Source organism: Bidens hawaiensis, unplaced genomic scaffold, assembly GCF_021521415.1.
Source record: "Bidens hawaiensis isolate Kalapana, Puna unplaced genomic scaffold, B.hawaiensis_p1.1 tig00008374_1, whole genome shotgun sequence".
Taxonomy (NCBI): Eukaryota; Viridiplantae; Streptophyta; class Magnoliopsida; order Asterales; family Asteraceae; genus Bidens; species Bidens hawaiensis.
The window spans coordinates 260174-277034 of NW_027491592.1; the positions used below are offsets into that span (position 1 = coordinate 260174).

Consider the following 16861-nt stretch of genomic DNA (forward strand, 5'->3'; position numbering starts at 1 on the left):
TCAAATATTATTATTACTAGGTTAGTTACCCGTGTAGCACACGGGTTAGAATAAACATTTTTTTTAAATAATAACATAATGTGAAATACAAAAAAAATGTATCACATATATAAAGATATATTATACGGTAAAAAATTACACATTACGTAATTTGGAAATAAAAAGTTATTAGAAAATTCATAAATCATAAATTATTTATTTGTTATTTTCTATATCAAATTTTAGTTGTAAATAGCTACTTTTTTAAACCAACTCGTGGACCAAACTTCATTCTATATCTTAAACTGTTTTAATATGAACAACGTTTGATTAAACAAATTAACATATTTATGATGGTATTAATTCTGTTAAATTAGGATGGAGTTATTAAAAATTGAAAATGAAATATTAAAAAAAGAAATGTATTTAATATGAGAGAGAGGAGAAATAAGGCATTTAAAATGCTTTATTATTTATTAAATAGTATAGATTATTATTATTATTATTATTATTATTATTATTTAGAACAAAAAATATAATAGTTCGTGGTGAAAGCATCAATCAATCGACAAACCACTGAAGGAAACCGAGGAACCTTCAGATCAAACAACCACTTAATTTCATACTTATAATCAGACAATACAATATAGATCAAGCTTGAATACATCTTAAAGATATCCAATCGAATCGGATCATAGTTGATTATTGTACCATGGGTTGCTCCTCCTCACTTCCAGGTATAATTCCCAATTTCCCCAAATTAGGGTTTTACTCATTCACTTAATTCATTCAATTTCTCTTTTCTGAGCTTTAATTACTTTCATTTCTACTTCGAATTCATTATTAATTTGCAGATAGGAGTGCGGGTCGGGTAGGTGGACTTAATCCGGTTAAAGCTGCTGATTCTGATGCCAAAAATCTACGTGTCAAGGTAGTTATTATTATTATTGTTACAAGTTTTGTTCATCAATGTGTGTTCATGTTGCATTAATCTGTTATTTGATAGATTTTGTTGTTACTTGATACTGAGTTATTATTATTATTAATACATGAAACTTTGGTATATGTTTACTGTTATTTTTTATTCCATATTGCACTAATGGGCTGAGCTTTATATTGTTCCACACTCACCCAATTTATCAACATTAAATTTGTTTGTTTTTTTATTAAATCACAGCTGGTGCTATTAGGGGACTCTGGTGTTGGAAAAACCTGCATTGTTCTTCGTTTTGTTCGTGGTCAGTTTGATCCGACATCCAAGGTTACTATATTTTATTACTTTTCATCAGTTAATATATAGGTTAAGGTTTTATATTGATGTTTTTTTATTTTATTGCTAGTTTAAAAACACAAATTAAGCATCTGCAAGTGGGCATGAAAATTGTGAAATTTATATATAATTTGTTGAAATTTATAGTTCTTGCCCCCCCCCCCCCTTCTGAAATTGAAGATAACCAAATATTGTTATTTGTTAGGCTTGTATATGAACTGAAGTGACACGAACGAAGCATGTTCGTGTTCGTTCGTTTACCTTTAACTGAACAAACAATCGAGCACGGACAGGGTTTTCTTCTTTGTTTTCATTTGGTAAGAAAATTAACGTGTTTGTGTTCTTTTATGGTCATTGGTTAACAGTATAAACAAACAGTTCAGAAACATAAAAGAACGACACATATCTGAACGGGCATAGCTGATCTAAAATCAATTAAAAGTAAAAGTGAACAACAGTGTGTTAGGCCTAAAAGGTTTTTAAAACTAGACTTAACTGTAACGGGCTAAATTTTTTTTTAGATGAATGCGTCAACGAATGAACTTAAACAAACACAAAGTAACAAACATAAATGAATGCTAACAAACAAACATAATCAAACACAAATGAACGAACATAAATGAATGAACTTGCGCTGAACGGTGTAAGAGTGGTTCACTGAACGGTTCGTTTACACGCCTAAATAATAATGTGATTTACATATGTTTACCGTCCTATCGAATTATTTCAGGTGACCGTTGGAGCTTCATTTTTGTCACAAACAATAGCTTTGCAGGACTCAACAACGGTTAAATTTGAAATCTGGGACACTGCTGGTCAGGAGAGGTAAATTTGCACGATTTATTATATTTTATTAATATTATTAACACTTTTCATATTCTTGGTTTTGTTGATTTGGATAACAGTTAGTCCCATCTTTTTATTTATCCTTGTAAATTCTTTAGATATGCAGCACTGGCCCCACTATATTACAGAGGTGCAGCTGTTGCAGTTATTGCATATGATATAACTAATCCCGACTCGTTCCATAAAGCTCAACATTGGGTCAAGGTTTGACATTAGTTTTTTTTAAATTAATTTTTAAAAAATGTAACTACATTTAACTAAGTTTGTCATATGCAGGAGCTACAAAAACACGGGAGCGCGGACATTGTCATGGCTTTGGTTGGTAACAAGGCTGATCTTCAAGAAAAACGGGAAGTGTCGGTTCAGGTAAGAAACCGAAAAACGGATTCGTAGTTGGAAAAACGGAACCGAAAAAACCGAATCCAAAGAATAACCGATGGGCTCGTTTTATGTTTTCACGATAAGCGAACTTTTGGTATTGCAAGTAGTAAAATCGAAAAAAACAAATTTGTAGATTTTCATATATAATTTTGAATTCTAAATAATTTATAAGAATATAGTAAAGAGTGTTACCCAAATATTTTAGCCAAATTGATATGATCGATTAGTATTAAATAACAAAAAGATTCAGACCCAAATTCATATTTTTGAGCCAAAATTTTTTTAGGCCCAAACATTTCAAGACGAAATGGTAAAACCGAATTAACAAGAAACGAACTTATGGATTTTCTTTTTTATTTGAATTTCAAGTAATTTATAAGAATTTAACTAATAGTTTTACCCAAATATTTTAACCCAAATTGTGATGATTAATTAATTTTTAGTTTTTTATCAACCAAAAATTTCAAGCCCAACCAGCACACCTGAATGGAAAACTGAAAAAACTGCAACCAGAAAAGTCAAACTGGCTTAAAGTCATATTCTAAATCATTTGACTTCAAAAACTTAGATTATTATTAAAGTAATATAATTTTTGCTATCATATTTGAGATGCTAATCTTTTTATTTAAAATAATGGAGAAAGTGTGTCTAAATTGCACAAAAACTAACCATTAAACAACCCGACGCCGCCCGCTTAACATTATTTGTTTATTGAACAAGGATGGAAAGGACTATGCTGAAAAGAATGGGATGTTTTTCATTGAAACATCTGCCAAAACGGCTGATAACATCAATCAGTTATTTGAGGTAGAGCAGTAACTTTCACTAATCAGTAAGTCATACTCACAGAGTTGTATATGGATTCGATATGAGCTCCTTTTTCACTTTTACCACAGGAAATTGCTAAGAGATTACCGCGACCTTCTCCATCATGATAACCTCAAAATATTGAATAAACGATATCGTGGGCTGTGGTGTAACAAGGGGAATTTACTGTTTATTTGTCAAATGATGTTTGGTGTTCACACCTTATATTTGTTGATTCTGTATTTGCCAGTCGAGAATTGTTATTAAAACTCGAATGCATGTTTCGTTCCTTTCAACTCGTTTAACTTGTAAAATTGAAGAAACCAACTTTTAGCTTTATTCTATATGTAACATTCTTAAATCAGTAAGTTCATGAACTTTGTTAGATGCATATGTAAGCAAGAAACTAGCTTTTGGACTTGTGAACTCGTTTCGTAGGGATTAGGACTTAGGAGAGTAAGTAATTAGCACTTTTATAATCCCATAAGAATCAACTGTCATAAATATGTTTCAAGGATGAAGCAGATGACAATAAAAATAATAAAGAATAAATAAGACAATGATATGCCAACAATAAGTCAACTATGCCCATCTGAAGGCGTCTGGTGAGATATTGGTTTTCACAAGACTAGTCTTAAGAAGACCAACTAATAAATATGTTGCGGTTAGTACAGGGAATCTGGTATCATCAAAAAAAAAAAAAAAAAATCAATAAAAAGGTCTAAACCTTAAATGATTGCACATCAATGGATACTGGTTCCATGATTATCCTACTTTTATTCTTGCTGGGGTCAACTTCTGCAGCACTAGACAGCATATCTGCAAATCAGACAATCAAAGATGGAGACACAATAGTTTCAGATGGTGACATGTATGAACTAGGATTCTTTAGCCCAGGAAAATCCAAGAACAGATACTTGGGGATATGGTACAAGAAGATATCATACGGTACCGTCGTATGGGTTGCGAACAGGGAGACGCCGATTACAGATAACTCAGGTACCTTTTATCATTAGAGTTTTTTATAGTGATCTTTTGGTTTCCATATATAATACCATTTTTATTATATTATGTTACTAAGATTGAGAACTAGACATGTTTTCAAATTTTTATATACTTTTAACTATTATCAGGCATGCTAAGACTTAGTAGAGATGGAAACTTACAAATTCTCAGTGGAGGCAGTACGGTGATCTGGTCGTCCAATACAACAGTGTCCACATGGACTAACGATACCGCGATGGTGGTCCAGCTTCTGGATACTGGGAATCTTGTCGTGTGGGATACCAGTAGCAGGAAGCAAAGCGTGATCTGGCAAAGTTTCGATTATCCAGGTAACACGGTTTTACCAGGAATGAAATTTGGGAAGAACTTGGTAACAGGACGAGAGTCGTCTTTGACACCATGGAAGAGTCCAGATGATCCTTCCCCGGGTCCGTATCGCCATTGGATGGACACGAATGGATATCCACAAATTTTTGTGAGTGATGGTCAGGTTTTGCTATTTAGAGTTGGACCGTGGAATGGTCTTAAGTTTCAAGGCTTGCTTTTAACAAATCCAGATCCATTCTATAAGCTTGAATTTGTTTGTAACGAAGAGGAAGTTTATTACAGATTTGAACTTAAGACATCCATATTTCAGCGGATACACGTGATGCCAGATGACACCACGGTCATGTTGAATTGGATTGATCAAATCCAAGATTGGGCTGTGTATGGTTTTGCAAAAGCAAAAGATAACTGCGGTCGTTATGGACAGTGTGGGGCTTATGGAAGCTGCAGCATCAACAGATATCCAATTTGTAAATGTTTGGAAGGTTTTATGCCACGAGTTCCAGATGAATGGGATAAAGCAAATGGCTCGAGTGGGTGTGTACGTAAACGGGATTTAGATTGCGGGAGTGGGGATGGATTCAAGAAGATTTCAGGTGTGATATTTCCAGACACGCGACGTTCTAGGTATAATCACAGCGTGACCCTTCTAGAATGTGAGATGGCCTGCAGAAGGAACTGCAACTGTACGGCTTATGCAAATTCGGATATCAGAAAGGGTGGAAGTGGATGTTTGTTGTGGTTTGACGAGCTCATTGACATCACAGAGTATGATGAAAAGCAGGATCTTTACATCAGACTGGCTGCGTCCGAGTTAGCAGGTACACACCCGTTATAATATAAATAACAGTCGTTTCTTCGTTTTGCATTCTTCATATTTAAGAACTTTAGAAAATCAAATAGAGTGGATGCTTGATATATATAATTATATATACATACCTCTCGGCAATATTTTAGTTCTTCTATGCATAATTAACATGTAGCAAAACCATGTTTCAATGTAGACTCTCAGCTTAGTTTTAACAAGACGAAAAGAGTAGTCACAGCAGCGGTTTCAACTTCATCTGCGGCGCTGCTTTTGCTTGCTGTAGTGTATGCCTGTATAAAGAAGAAGAAAAGGGCTAACATGAAAGAAAGAGGTAATGCGGATCACTTTTTATGCTTCTAAATACTAAACAGGAATACTTTTTGGCACATTTGTGTAATCAAGAGAAATTGCATGCACTATGTTGTAGGAAACTGGTATGGCCGTAATAAAAAGAGTAACAGCGTTCATATTGAAGATCTCGACGAGCTACCTTTTTTTAGCCTAAATAAAATAGCTAAGGCTACCAAAGACTTTAGCTTCAACAACAAGATTGGAGAAGGTGGATTTGGTCCTGTTTACAAGGTAGTTATTGTGAAACTAATATGAGAACTAATAATATGAATGATAACGTGTAATCTTTATATTTTAGGGTGTGTTGGAAGACGGACAAGAGGTAGCTGTGAAGAGGCTCTCGGAAACATCCCAGCAAGGGCTTGATGAATTCATGAACGAAATCAGAACTATTGCCAAACTTCAGCACCGGAATCTTGTGAAGCTTCTTGGATACTGTATCCATGAAAATGAATTGATATTGATTTATGAATACATGACCAACAAAAGCTTGGACTTAGTTTTATTTGGTTCGATATTGTGTCTATGTTTTCACATAGGACTTAAATTACTTTTATATTTAATTGCTTGTCTAAGTCGTTAACCTTTTGTCAGATGAAGCCAGAAGTATGATGCTCGACTGGCCTCACCGTTTTAATATAATAAATGGGATGGCTCGAGGTATTCTCTATCTACATCAAGATTCCCGTCTTCAAATCATCCACAGAGACCTCAAGGCAGGTAATATTCTGTTGGATGCTGACATGAACCCGAAAATCTCTGACTTTGGCCTTGCTAGAAAGTTTGTAGGATTCGATACCGATACTAAGACAAAGAAAGTAGTCGGAACATAGTAAGAATCTCGACCAATGTTTTATTATATTAATTAACATTTCTATCGAAAGAAGACATTAACACATATTTCTCTGCAGTGGATACATTCCTCCAGAGTATGCAATAAGCGGACGGTTCTCTGTAAAGTCAGATGTATATAGCTTTGGTGTTTTGGTGTTGGAGACCGTGAGTGGAAAGAAAAACCGAGAATTCTCTTATGATGGTCACAATGACAACCTTTTAGGACATGTATGTTACTCTGGTCAAACTAGTGTTTTCTTTGAACATTCGTTCGATACCCTTATATGTTTTGTCTGATTCAGGCATGGAGACTTTATAGACAAGGAAGGTCCATTGAACTAATGAGTGAATCGTTACGTGGCTCATGCATTGACTCTGAAGTGTTACGTTCTATACAAGTTGGGCTATTGTGTGTGCAACATCATGCCGAAGATAGGCCAACTATGTTTTCGGTGGTTCTGATGTTGGTCAGTGAGGGCGTGTTGCCACAACCTAAACAACCTGCGTTTTTCTCTGAACAGAGCCGTGTTGTACTTGAATCTGTTTCATCAGTTGATGATTACATGATAACACTTTTATATGCTCGGTAGCAGGTACATAATTATTTCAATTTTGCATACATCCTCAATATTCTACTTGCAGATCTTTTTTGTTGTATAGAATCATAACTTGAGATGATTGTTTTACACAAAACAAAGAGAGGAACCTCAATGTATAGAAGAGGGTACGGTCCCATTCATCTTTCGTCATTAAATAATTAAATGAAAATAAATAAAAACTAGGGGAATGTTAACGTACAAATGAAATTAACGTGCTAAACATGAGAATCAAGTAGAATAATTATGTATACAAGTAGAGTATCACGTTTAGCACGTTAATTTCATTTGTATTTGATTCAAACTCATAAAAACTAAACTATCATTATCTTATATATAAATTAAATGACATTAATAAGTTAAAAACTAGAGTGCTAAAAATAATATTAAATAAAACTAAAAATTACCATATTTAGAAATAACATTAAAAAACTAACTACTCTTTGAGGTGGGGTATGTAGTTATCTCATATTGCATGTACGTGTAGAATTCCCACACGTGTACCACTAGTTTTTATTGAATCATGCATTCCATTAACTAATTCATGTATTTAATTATTTACTTGTTAAGTGTGAATTTTAGCTGTCAATTTTACTCTTCCAGATTCCACCCATAACATCACTTGATGTAATGGTTTTTATTCCGAAATAATATTACTTTTACCTTTTCTTTTTAAAAGCGTGCTTTCAATCTTGAGTTTTTTTTTAATATGTTTCAAGCAGTGTTGCAAAAAATCCCGATTAGGCACTGATTAATCTTTGATTAATCGCTAGTCATCACTTCACTGATTAATCGCTAGTCGGTTAATTAATCGGTCAACGGTCAAATCCTGCTAACATCAGCGGCTTCCGGAGAGATTCAAACCAAAATCATTAGTTTTCGGCGAGATTCCGACCAAAATCAGCGGTCTACGGCGAGATTCCGACCAATCTCAACGGTTTCTTGCGAGATTCAGTGAAAACTAGCGGTTTTCAGCGAGATTTTAGCAAATTTCTGGTCAAAATATGTTTGTGTATGTTGTATAAAAGTGAAAATTACATATAAAAATGTGTGTGTATATATAAAACTGAAAAAAATACATTAAAGTCTGATCCAATTAATCCAAATTAATCTCAATTAATCCCGATTAATCGCTAGTCCTCATCCAACAGCTCGACTACTGACTAGCGATTTTTACAACACCTGTTTCAAGGAAGATGCAGCTAAAAAAAAAAGAAAAGAAAAAAGAAGCAAAACAATAATTAAGACAATGATACGACAACAATTTGAATAATGATACATCTGACAATTGAAGGCGGCTGCCGAGATATTAAATGATTTTGACTAGAAAAAAGTCTTAAGAAGACTGAAGACAAATAATGGTTCTGTTGGAACAAAGGAATTTATATTATTAAATATATAAACAATTTCAATAACAAGTTCTACACTTCTACAGATGTAAAGTTATAAGATTTATAATGCATATACCTTTATGAGACCACATCATGGATTTTCATTGCATGATTATACAAGTTTCATTTTCTTTATTATTCTTGCTGGTGTCAAGTACTTCTGCAACACTAGACAGCATATCCTCAAATCATGCACTCACAGATGGTGACACAAATGGTAAAATGTATGAACTAGGATTCTTTACCCCAGGAAAACCCGAGAACCGATACTTGGGGATATGGTACAAGAAAATATCAATGGGTACGGTCGTATGGGTTGCTAACAGGGAGACACCAATTACGGACACATCAGGTATTATAGTTATTGAGAAAAGATAGAATACAATAATACCTTAACGTACAATAGGTACGCGAATACCCTACATTCACGAAATCACATCCCAACATCTCGGAATCGTCAATACATATCCAAATAATCATTGGTTCACCGAAAAAAACAGTTTTGGATCGTTAATCGATCAATTTTTTACTTTTTTTTCATGAAAACCGTTTTTGAGCGTTTGCTGAGCGTTTTAGTTTCGGCTGAGCGTTTTTAGAATTTTTTGCCTTTGAGCGTTTTTGTTTTAGCCTTTGAGCGTCTTGCGTACCTATCGTACGTTAGGCAATTATTGTACAGTAACCTCACCCTATAGTTATTATGACCCTTTGAGATTTTATTCATGTTATATTAGTTTGTGTCTTTTTTATTGAATGTATTTTAATATGTTCTTCAATTATATTTCTTAAAACTATCATCAGGCAAGCTCAAACTAAGCATAGATGGAAACTTACAAATTCTGAGTGGTGGAAGTACAGTGATCTGGTCATCCAATTCAATAGTATCCACGCGTAGTAATGATACGATGACGGTGTTGCAGCTTCTGGATACTGGAAATCTTGTTCTGTGGGAAAGAAGTAGCAGGAAACAAAGAGTAGTCTGGCAAAGTTTTGATTATCCAGGTAACACGATTTTACCAGGAATGAAATTTGGGAAGAACTTGGTAACAGGACGAGAGTCGTCTTTGATACCATGGAAGAGCGCAGATGATCCTTCCCCGAGTCTGTATTACCATTGGCTAGACACAAATGGATATCCACAAATTTTTGTGAGACATGGTTCGGTTTTAACACGGAAATATGGACCACGGAATGGTCTTAAGTTTCAAGGTTTGCCCTTGGCGAACCCGAATCCAATGTATTTTCTTGAATTTGTGTATGACGAAGAGGAAGTATATTACAGATTTGAACTCAAGACTTCAGTTTTACAGAGGATACTCGTGAGACCGGATGACACCACAGTTTTGTTGCATTGGATTGATCAAATCCAAGACTGGGCTGTGTATGGTTTTGCAGCGGAAAGAAATCAATGTGGTCGTTATGGATTGTGTGGATCGTATGGAATCTGCAGCATCAACAGATATCCCTCTTGTAAATGTATGGCAGGTTTTAGGCCACGGATCCCAGATGAATGGGATAAAGCGAATGGCTCGAGCGGGTGTGTACGTAAACGAGCTTTGGAATGCGGGAATGGGGATGGCTTCAGGAAGATTTCAGGAGTAATGTTTCCAGACACGCGACGTTCTTGGTATAATCATAGCATGACCCTGAAAGAATCTGAGATGGTCTGCAGAAGAAACTGCAACTGTACGGCTTATGCAAATTCGGATATCAGAAAGGGCGGAAGGGGATGTTTGTTGTGGTATGGTGAGCTCATTGACATCACCGAGTATAATGAAAAGCAAGTTCTTTATATCAAGTTGGCTGCCTCGGAGTTAGCAGGTACGCACTCATTTTGATTTGAATGATAGTCAGTGTTCTTTGTTTGGCATTCTTTATATCTAAGCTCTTTGTAGGGCTACAAACGAACCGAACGAACACGAACAAGGCATTTTATGTTCACGAACACTTACCGAATGGGATTTATGTTTGTGTTCGTTCATTAAGGAAATTAATGTGTTCACGAACGGTTCACGAACACAAATTAAATCGGCAGAGCCTAGAGATTGAGACCGATGTATTCATCGGTGTGAATAATGAAAGCCTGCAAAACGAATCAAATGAACATGAACAAGGGCATGTTCGTGCTCGTTCATTAACTTTAAAAGAACACGGACACTTAATCAAACAAACATTAATGTTCATGTTCGTTTATTTAAAAATGGACATTTGTGTTAGTTTGTTTAACATCTAAATGAACATAACTTAAGAAAAATAAACGAACATATATGAACAAATTGAATTCTAATCTTAAGTTAAATACATTTGAATTAAACGAAGTTTTACGAGACGGACTTAAAATCATAAACGGACTTAAATGAACAAATGTAAATGAACAGAAACAAACATAAACGGACTTAAATGAAAACACTTAAATCAACACAAATCAACAAATATAAACCTTTAAGCAGATGACCTATCCAGATAATATTTCATTATTTTCTATTAATACATAAACGAACATATATATACAGACATAAATGAACATAAGCGAACCTTCATGAACATATATTTAAGTTGTTCTATGCATAATTAACCTGTAGCGAAAGCATACTGATTTTTTTGTTGATGGTTCAATGTAGAGACTCGGCCTAGTTTTAACAACAAGACCAAAAGAGTATTCACAGCGGTAATTTCAACTACATCTGCGGTGCTGCTTTTGTTTGCTGTAGTGTATGCCTGTATAAACAAGAAGAGAAGGGCTAACATGAAAGAAAGAGGTAATGCAGATCACTTTATATTTTTCTAAAAACTAAACAAGAGCAATCATTCTTACAGTTTGTCAAACAGCGGGTAATCAAAAACATTATGTTGTAGGAAACTGGTATGGCCGTAATAAAAAGAGTAGCAGCGTTCATATTGAAGATCTTGACGAGTTACCTTTTTTTAGCCTAAGTAAAATAGCTAAAGCTACCAATGACTTTAGCGTCAACAACAAGATTGGAGAAAGGTGGATTTGGTCCTGTTTACAAGGTAGTTAGTTTTTCATAAACTAATATGAAGATCAATATCATGAATCATAAAGTGTAATGTTATTATTTTAGGGTGTGTTGGAAGACGGACAAGAGGTAGCTGTGAAGAGGCTCTCGAAAACATCCCAGCAAGGGCTTGATGAATTCATGAATGAAATAAGAACTATTGCCAAACTTCAGCACCACAATCTTGTGAAGCTTCTTGGATGCTGCATCCATGAAAATGAACTGATATTGATTTATGAATATATGACCAACAAAAGCTTGGACTTAGTTCTATTTGGTTTGATTCTGTCCCTATGATTTCATATAGTAATATACTTTCATACTTTTAGTAATTAAAGATGTCCCGCTTCGTGCCTAGACAAATGCCTGAGTAAGTCGTTAACCTTTTGTCAGATGAAACCAGAAGTGTGATGCTTGACTGGCCTCAACGCTTTAATATAATCCATGGGATGGCTCGAGGTATTCTCTATCTACATCAAGATTCCCGTCTTCAAATCATCCATAGAGACCTTAAGGCAGGTAATATTCTGTTGGATGCTGACATGAATCCAAAAATCTCGGACTTTGGCCTTGCTAGAAAGTTTGTTGGATTCGATGCCACTACTAAGACAAAGAAAGTAGTTGGAACATAGTAAGAATCTTAACCAATGTATTGTTAGATTACTTAACAAGTCTCTCAAAAGAAGACCTTAACTCGTACTTTTCTACAGTGGATACATTTCTCCAGAGTATGCACTATATGGACGGTTCTCTGTAAAGTCAGATGTATTTAGCTTTGGTGTTTTGGTGTTGGAGACAGTGAGTGGAAAGCGAAACAGAGAATTTACTTATGATGGTCACAATGACAACCTTCTGGGACATGTACGTTACTATGGTCAAACTAGTATTTTCTTTAAACATTCTTTCGATATGCTTATATGTTTTGTTTGATTCAGGCATGGAGACTTTATAGACAAGGCAGGTCCATTGAACTAACGAGTGAATCATTACGCGACTCTTGCAATGTCTCTGAAGTTTTACGATCAATACAAGTTGGGTTATTGTGTGTGCAACATCATGCTGAAGATAGGCCAACTATGTTATCGGTTGTTCTGATGTTGGTCAGCGAGGGTGCCTTGCCACAGCCTAAACAACCTACATTTTTCACTGAAGAAAGCCGTCTTGAACTTGACTCTGTTTCATCTGTTGATGAATATTTGATAACACTTTTATATGCTCGGTAAATAATTATTTCAGATTTGCATACAACTTTAAAATTTATTTGCAGATCTGTTTTGTTGTTCATCGAGTGTGCTCAATGGGGATTAGATGCTCATATATATACCAGTTACATTCTTAGTAGTATTCTCTCAAGAACGAATTCATATTACTAACCAAAATGAAAAAAACACAAACAATTATAGCGAACAACCCTTATATTTATTTATCAGAAAATATAACTCAAAAATTGATAACAATCTCTCAAACCATAACTTGATTTCTCTATAGATACCATAGCTTGGTTGCTCTTATTTATAATGTTAACTCTAACTTGGTTAATAAACCTAATAAACCCCACCATGGCCATTAAGCCCATTCAAACAACCCCTTTAAATCTTGGGTTGGGTCTTTTCCTTGGCCAACAACAATTGAGCCAGCATTTTCTCACTTATAGCATGTAGCTCAACGTGTAGCAGATAACAAAAATAAATCAACACAGCACATCAATGAAAGCTTGAACGAAAACGCCCGCCCGGGGTGGGGGGCTAAAATTTTCAGACGAAAATGGATAAATTTAAACTACTGCGTAAAAAAATGCGTGTGTGTGGTGGAGAAGGGGGGGGGGGTGTTCAAGTAAACTTCGCCCCTGATTAACGATAGGTGGTTAAAAACAAAATTATTGGTTACCAACGAAATCTCGTAAAGTTTAAAGAAGAAACGCGTAAAGTCCAATATTGCCAATAGAATATTTGACGCTAATTGAGGATACAATTTTTAATTAGATTCATACCCGGGCTTTTAAGTTGTAATCCATTGGTATATTATGTCTATAAATAGAGCAAAGAATATACCACAAATGACAACCCAACATTTATCAAACCTGAAAATGTTTGTTCTTTTTTGTTTCATCTCCCTGCTAAACTTTCTTATTTTACACCCTTGGTGTTTATTTCATGGCAACTAAGAATTGTGGTTTTCAGAAGTAAATACAGTAAAATGAGGTGTTGGCGTGCTAGCGATACTAATTCATGATTAAAATTTAAAATTTTATACAGTATGATATTATCACAAAATAAATACAGAAAAGACAGAACCGCTAGGAAAATGTTGTGCCTCTGGGTAAATCTGAAATAGTTATGTGCTTGCTACCGAGCATATAAAAGTGTTATCATGTATTCATCAACTGACGAAACTGGCTTAGGTTCACTACACTTCTCATCAGAGCAGAAAGCATGTTATATAGGTCGAGGCAACGCACTCTCGCTGACCATCATCAAAACAACAGACAACATAGTTAGCCTATCTTCTGCATGATATTTCACACACAATAGCCCAACTTGTATCCAATGGAACACTTCAGAGTCGACGCATGAGTCACGTAATGATTCACTCATTAGTTCAATGGACCTGCCTTGTTTATGAAGTCTCCACGCCTGAGTCATACCAAACGTATATGTATACATTACGAATGTTTAAAGAAAACACTAGTTTGAGCTTTTGACCAAAGTAACATACATGTCCAAGAAGGTTGTCACTGTGATCATCGTGAAAGTATTCTATGTTCTTACCATTTGCTGTCTCCAACACCAAGACTAAATACATTTGATAGACCACGCTTAGTTGTGTTAATTCTTCAGATTAAGTTCTGTGAATCATCATAACCATACTAATGCGTCTAGTAATTATTTATCAAAATTAATTAACGAGCTATGTCTATGTGGTTATCCATAAGATATGAGTTACAATTATACGATTCATTGTATTACCTAAACCTGAAGTGTAGTCACCCTTTTCCAACGGTTTTACGAACAAATCAATATTTATATCGTTTGACATTATTTGTCCACCATAGTATAACTAATTATAAAACATTAAACTTGATTGACATTTCTACTGATTCCTTGTAGATCCGACACCTTACTTGCCCTAGTAAAGGTAATTTTTATAAATGTTTTTGATTGACCTTTCGACTCCATTACTAAATATTCTAAGTTTATTCTTAAAAATGAAAAGAGCCGAGGCAAGATATTCCTCAAATCTTCTTGAACACCTATCACGTTATCCATGATTGCTGAATTGTAAAGCTAGCGTTAGATGTACTTTAGATCAAGCCTGGATGGCGGCAATGAAGCTACAAAGAACTACTCCGATAGAGAACATGCGAGATACTTTGTATGCAACAAGGAGAATTCGGTTCACTGTGATAGAAAGTTACCTGCAAAACCAAACATCTGTTAGCCTTGCCACAAAGAGAGTGATCTTTCTACAACCAACTTTTGGTGTGAGAATCAATATAAAAGAATAAGAAGATTGTAAGGCAAATCTAGCAATTCTAGCTTTTTTAGATAGGAGGATGTTATACTTGAATTTCGAACTTTCTTTGGTTCTTTTATACTTGTGGGGTTTTACATATATGGTTCGTTAGTCCCCACCTAAATAGCCTCTTTCTCAAACTCTAATGCTGAGCCCATTCTGGTCCGTCCATACTAGTTGCACTTTTGGTCCGGCTTGATCCACCTTGCGGCTGCTCGGATATAGTACGTAGTTTTATATTCGGTTGGCATGTGCCATTATTAGGATCTAACTATACTTTTTTTATTAATGTTATTTTTGTATGTATGTATTATTATAGTATAGGGTTTATAATGTAATTAGAATTTGTTATTCGTCACACCCTTTGCCAAGGATACGGCGTTTAGATTAGGGTTTACATATTCCCACTATATGTAAACATATATGATGTACTTTTTGGTTGTAACCCTAATTCTATTTAAAAAAAATAAAAGTCTCTTCTTCTTTACGTTCTGTTCTTGAGTTTTTTTAAAGGAGGGAAAGGAAAGGAAACTAAGGATAGTTAAAAAATGGGTGTTCTTGGTTTTTTTTAGGATGGAAAGGAAAAGAATAGGAGGAGTTATAAGGGATTAAATTAATCTATTTTCTCAATAAGTTATCCTCCCAAAAATGGGATTATTACTAAGGATAACTATTTTTTAACATAGTTATCTTTTTCCGTTCCTCTAATTTCCTTCAAACTCAAGAACGCACCTAATTAAAAAAAATTTCTTCCCTACCCTTTCCTTTCTTATACTTCCATCTCCTTTCCTTTTCTTTCCTTGGTTAAAAAACTCAAAAACGGGGCGTTAATCCCTATATACGATCATGTTCTTGATATCCAACAGCCACATGGTTGAATCGGATTTAAGGTTATTTATTCCAGATTTAAAGTCATTTATTCCTTTTTTGGGGGTGAGGCCTTCACAAAAATACCCCTAGCTAGAATTTTCTGTTAACTAAGAGCATGTTTAGGATTAAGTGTGAAAAATGCTTATTGGTATTTTAAAAAAGTCAATAAGTTAAAATGTGTTTGGCAATCATGAAAATTCTTTTTATTTTAGTTTTTTGAAATGGTTAAAATATAGTTTGTTTTCTGAAAGCCTTAAATCTTGATTTTTCAAAATGGTTTTTTGAAAACGCCAATAAACATTTTTCATATTTAATTTCAAACATGCTCTAAAACTATAATAAATAATAAATTTTAAGCGTAAATTATGTTCCTAACCAACTTGGAAATCAAAAGTGGAGATAGCAAGTGGATGACTCTGATAAAGTCAACGGCAAGATTATCTTAGTCCACTCAGCTTGTAGCATAGTGTGGCATTATGTCCGTTGATTAAATATAAATTTATTTTCCTCCATAGAATGATGCCAAGAAAAGAGGCATTTCACGTTGAAAATTGCTCTTGTTGATCATCCACCGTTGACTCTTAATTTCCAAATCCTTTTAATTTGTCCATTAGCTTAAAGTCTCATCCCAAAAAAAAAAAAAAAAAAAAAAATGAATGATTACTCTACCTGGAATCTTTCGTGGTAATTTCTAAGTTTATTGGTATTTTTTTTAAATTATATATAGTATTAGGTATATTGGTTTTTATTAATTCAAACTATTATCTTTTTGATCGCTGCCGGTCCCAACTAACGAATTGATTGCTGACGGTCCCGTCTTTTAACGTATTTTTTCCCAACGTTCCGCGACTAACGGAATCCTAACGTCG

General features: G+C 34.6%; 2 protein-coding genes and 1 pseudogene across 3 annotated transcripts; all 3 read left to right on the top strand.

Moving 5' to 3' along the window:
* The first annotated feature begins 623 nt into the window (after positions 1–623).
* Positions 624–3527, top strand: LOC143637537 (ras-related protein RABF1-like). Its single transcript, XM_077104904.1, has 8 exons — positions 624–716; positions 834–910; positions 1157–1240; positions 1980–2074; positions 2194–2299; positions 2372–2461; positions 3197–3283; positions 3373–3527. The coding sequence occupies exons 1-8, from the start codon at positions 692–694 to the stop codon at positions 3409–3411; spliced, it is 603 nt and encodes a 200-aa protein (XP_076961019.1). The 5' UTR covers positions 624–691; the 3' UTR covers positions 3412–3527.
* Positions 3528–3906: 379 nt separating this feature from the next.
* LOC143637607 (G-type lectin S-receptor-like serine/threonine-protein kinase At4g27290) lies at positions 3907–7246 on the top strand. The gene is made up of 8 exons (XM_077104957.1): positions 3907–4282; positions 4417–5436; positions 5620–5754; positions 5851–6005; positions 6073–6283; positions 6369–6606; positions 6686–6836; positions 6911–7246. Exons 1-8 carry the CDS (start codon positions 4030–4032, stop codon positions 7196–7198), a joined length of 2451 nt encoding a protein of 816 aa, XP_076961072.1. The 5' UTR covers positions 3907–4029; the 3' UTR covers positions 7199–7246.
* Positions 7247–8675: 1429 nt separating this feature from the next.
* Positions 8676–13225, top strand: LOC143637605 (G-type lectin S-receptor-like serine/threonine-protein kinase At4g27290; annotated as a pseudogene). Its single transcript, XR_013154458.1, has 8 exons — positions 8676–8947; positions 9394–10413; positions 11214–11351; positions 11449–11604; positions 11676–11886; positions 12003–12240; positions 12320–12470; positions 12545–13225. The product of XR_013154458.1 is annotated as a G-type lectin S-receptor-like serine/threonine-protein kinase At4g27290 (transcript).
* Positions 13226–16861: the final 3636 nt, after the last annotated feature.

Bases quoted from the DNA above. Each gene is read 5' to 3' on its own strand.
- LOC143637607 (XM_077104957.1), top strand. From the start codon at position 4,030: ATGGATACTGGTTCCATGATTATCCTACTTTTATTCTTGCTGGGGTCA. The intron at 6,006-6,072 runs GTAGTTATTGTG...TTTATATTTTAG, and splicing joins GATTTGGTCCTGTTTACAAG to GGTGTGTTGGAAGACGGACA. The intron at 6,837-6,910 runs GTATGTTACTCT...TGTCTGATTCAG, and splicing joins ATGACAACCTTTTAGGACAT to GCATGGAGACTTTATAGACA.
- LOC143637537 (XM_077104904.1), top strand. From the start codon at position 692: ATGGGTTGCTCCTCCTCACTTCCAG. The intron at 717-833 runs GTATAATTCCCA...ATTAATTTGCAG, and splicing joins TTGCTCCTCCTCACTTCCAG to ATAGGAGTGCGGGTCGGGTA. The intron at 2,462-3,196 runs GTAAGAAACCGA...TTATTGAACAAG, and splicing joins AACGGGAAGTGTCGGTTCAG to GATGGAAAGGACTATGCTGA.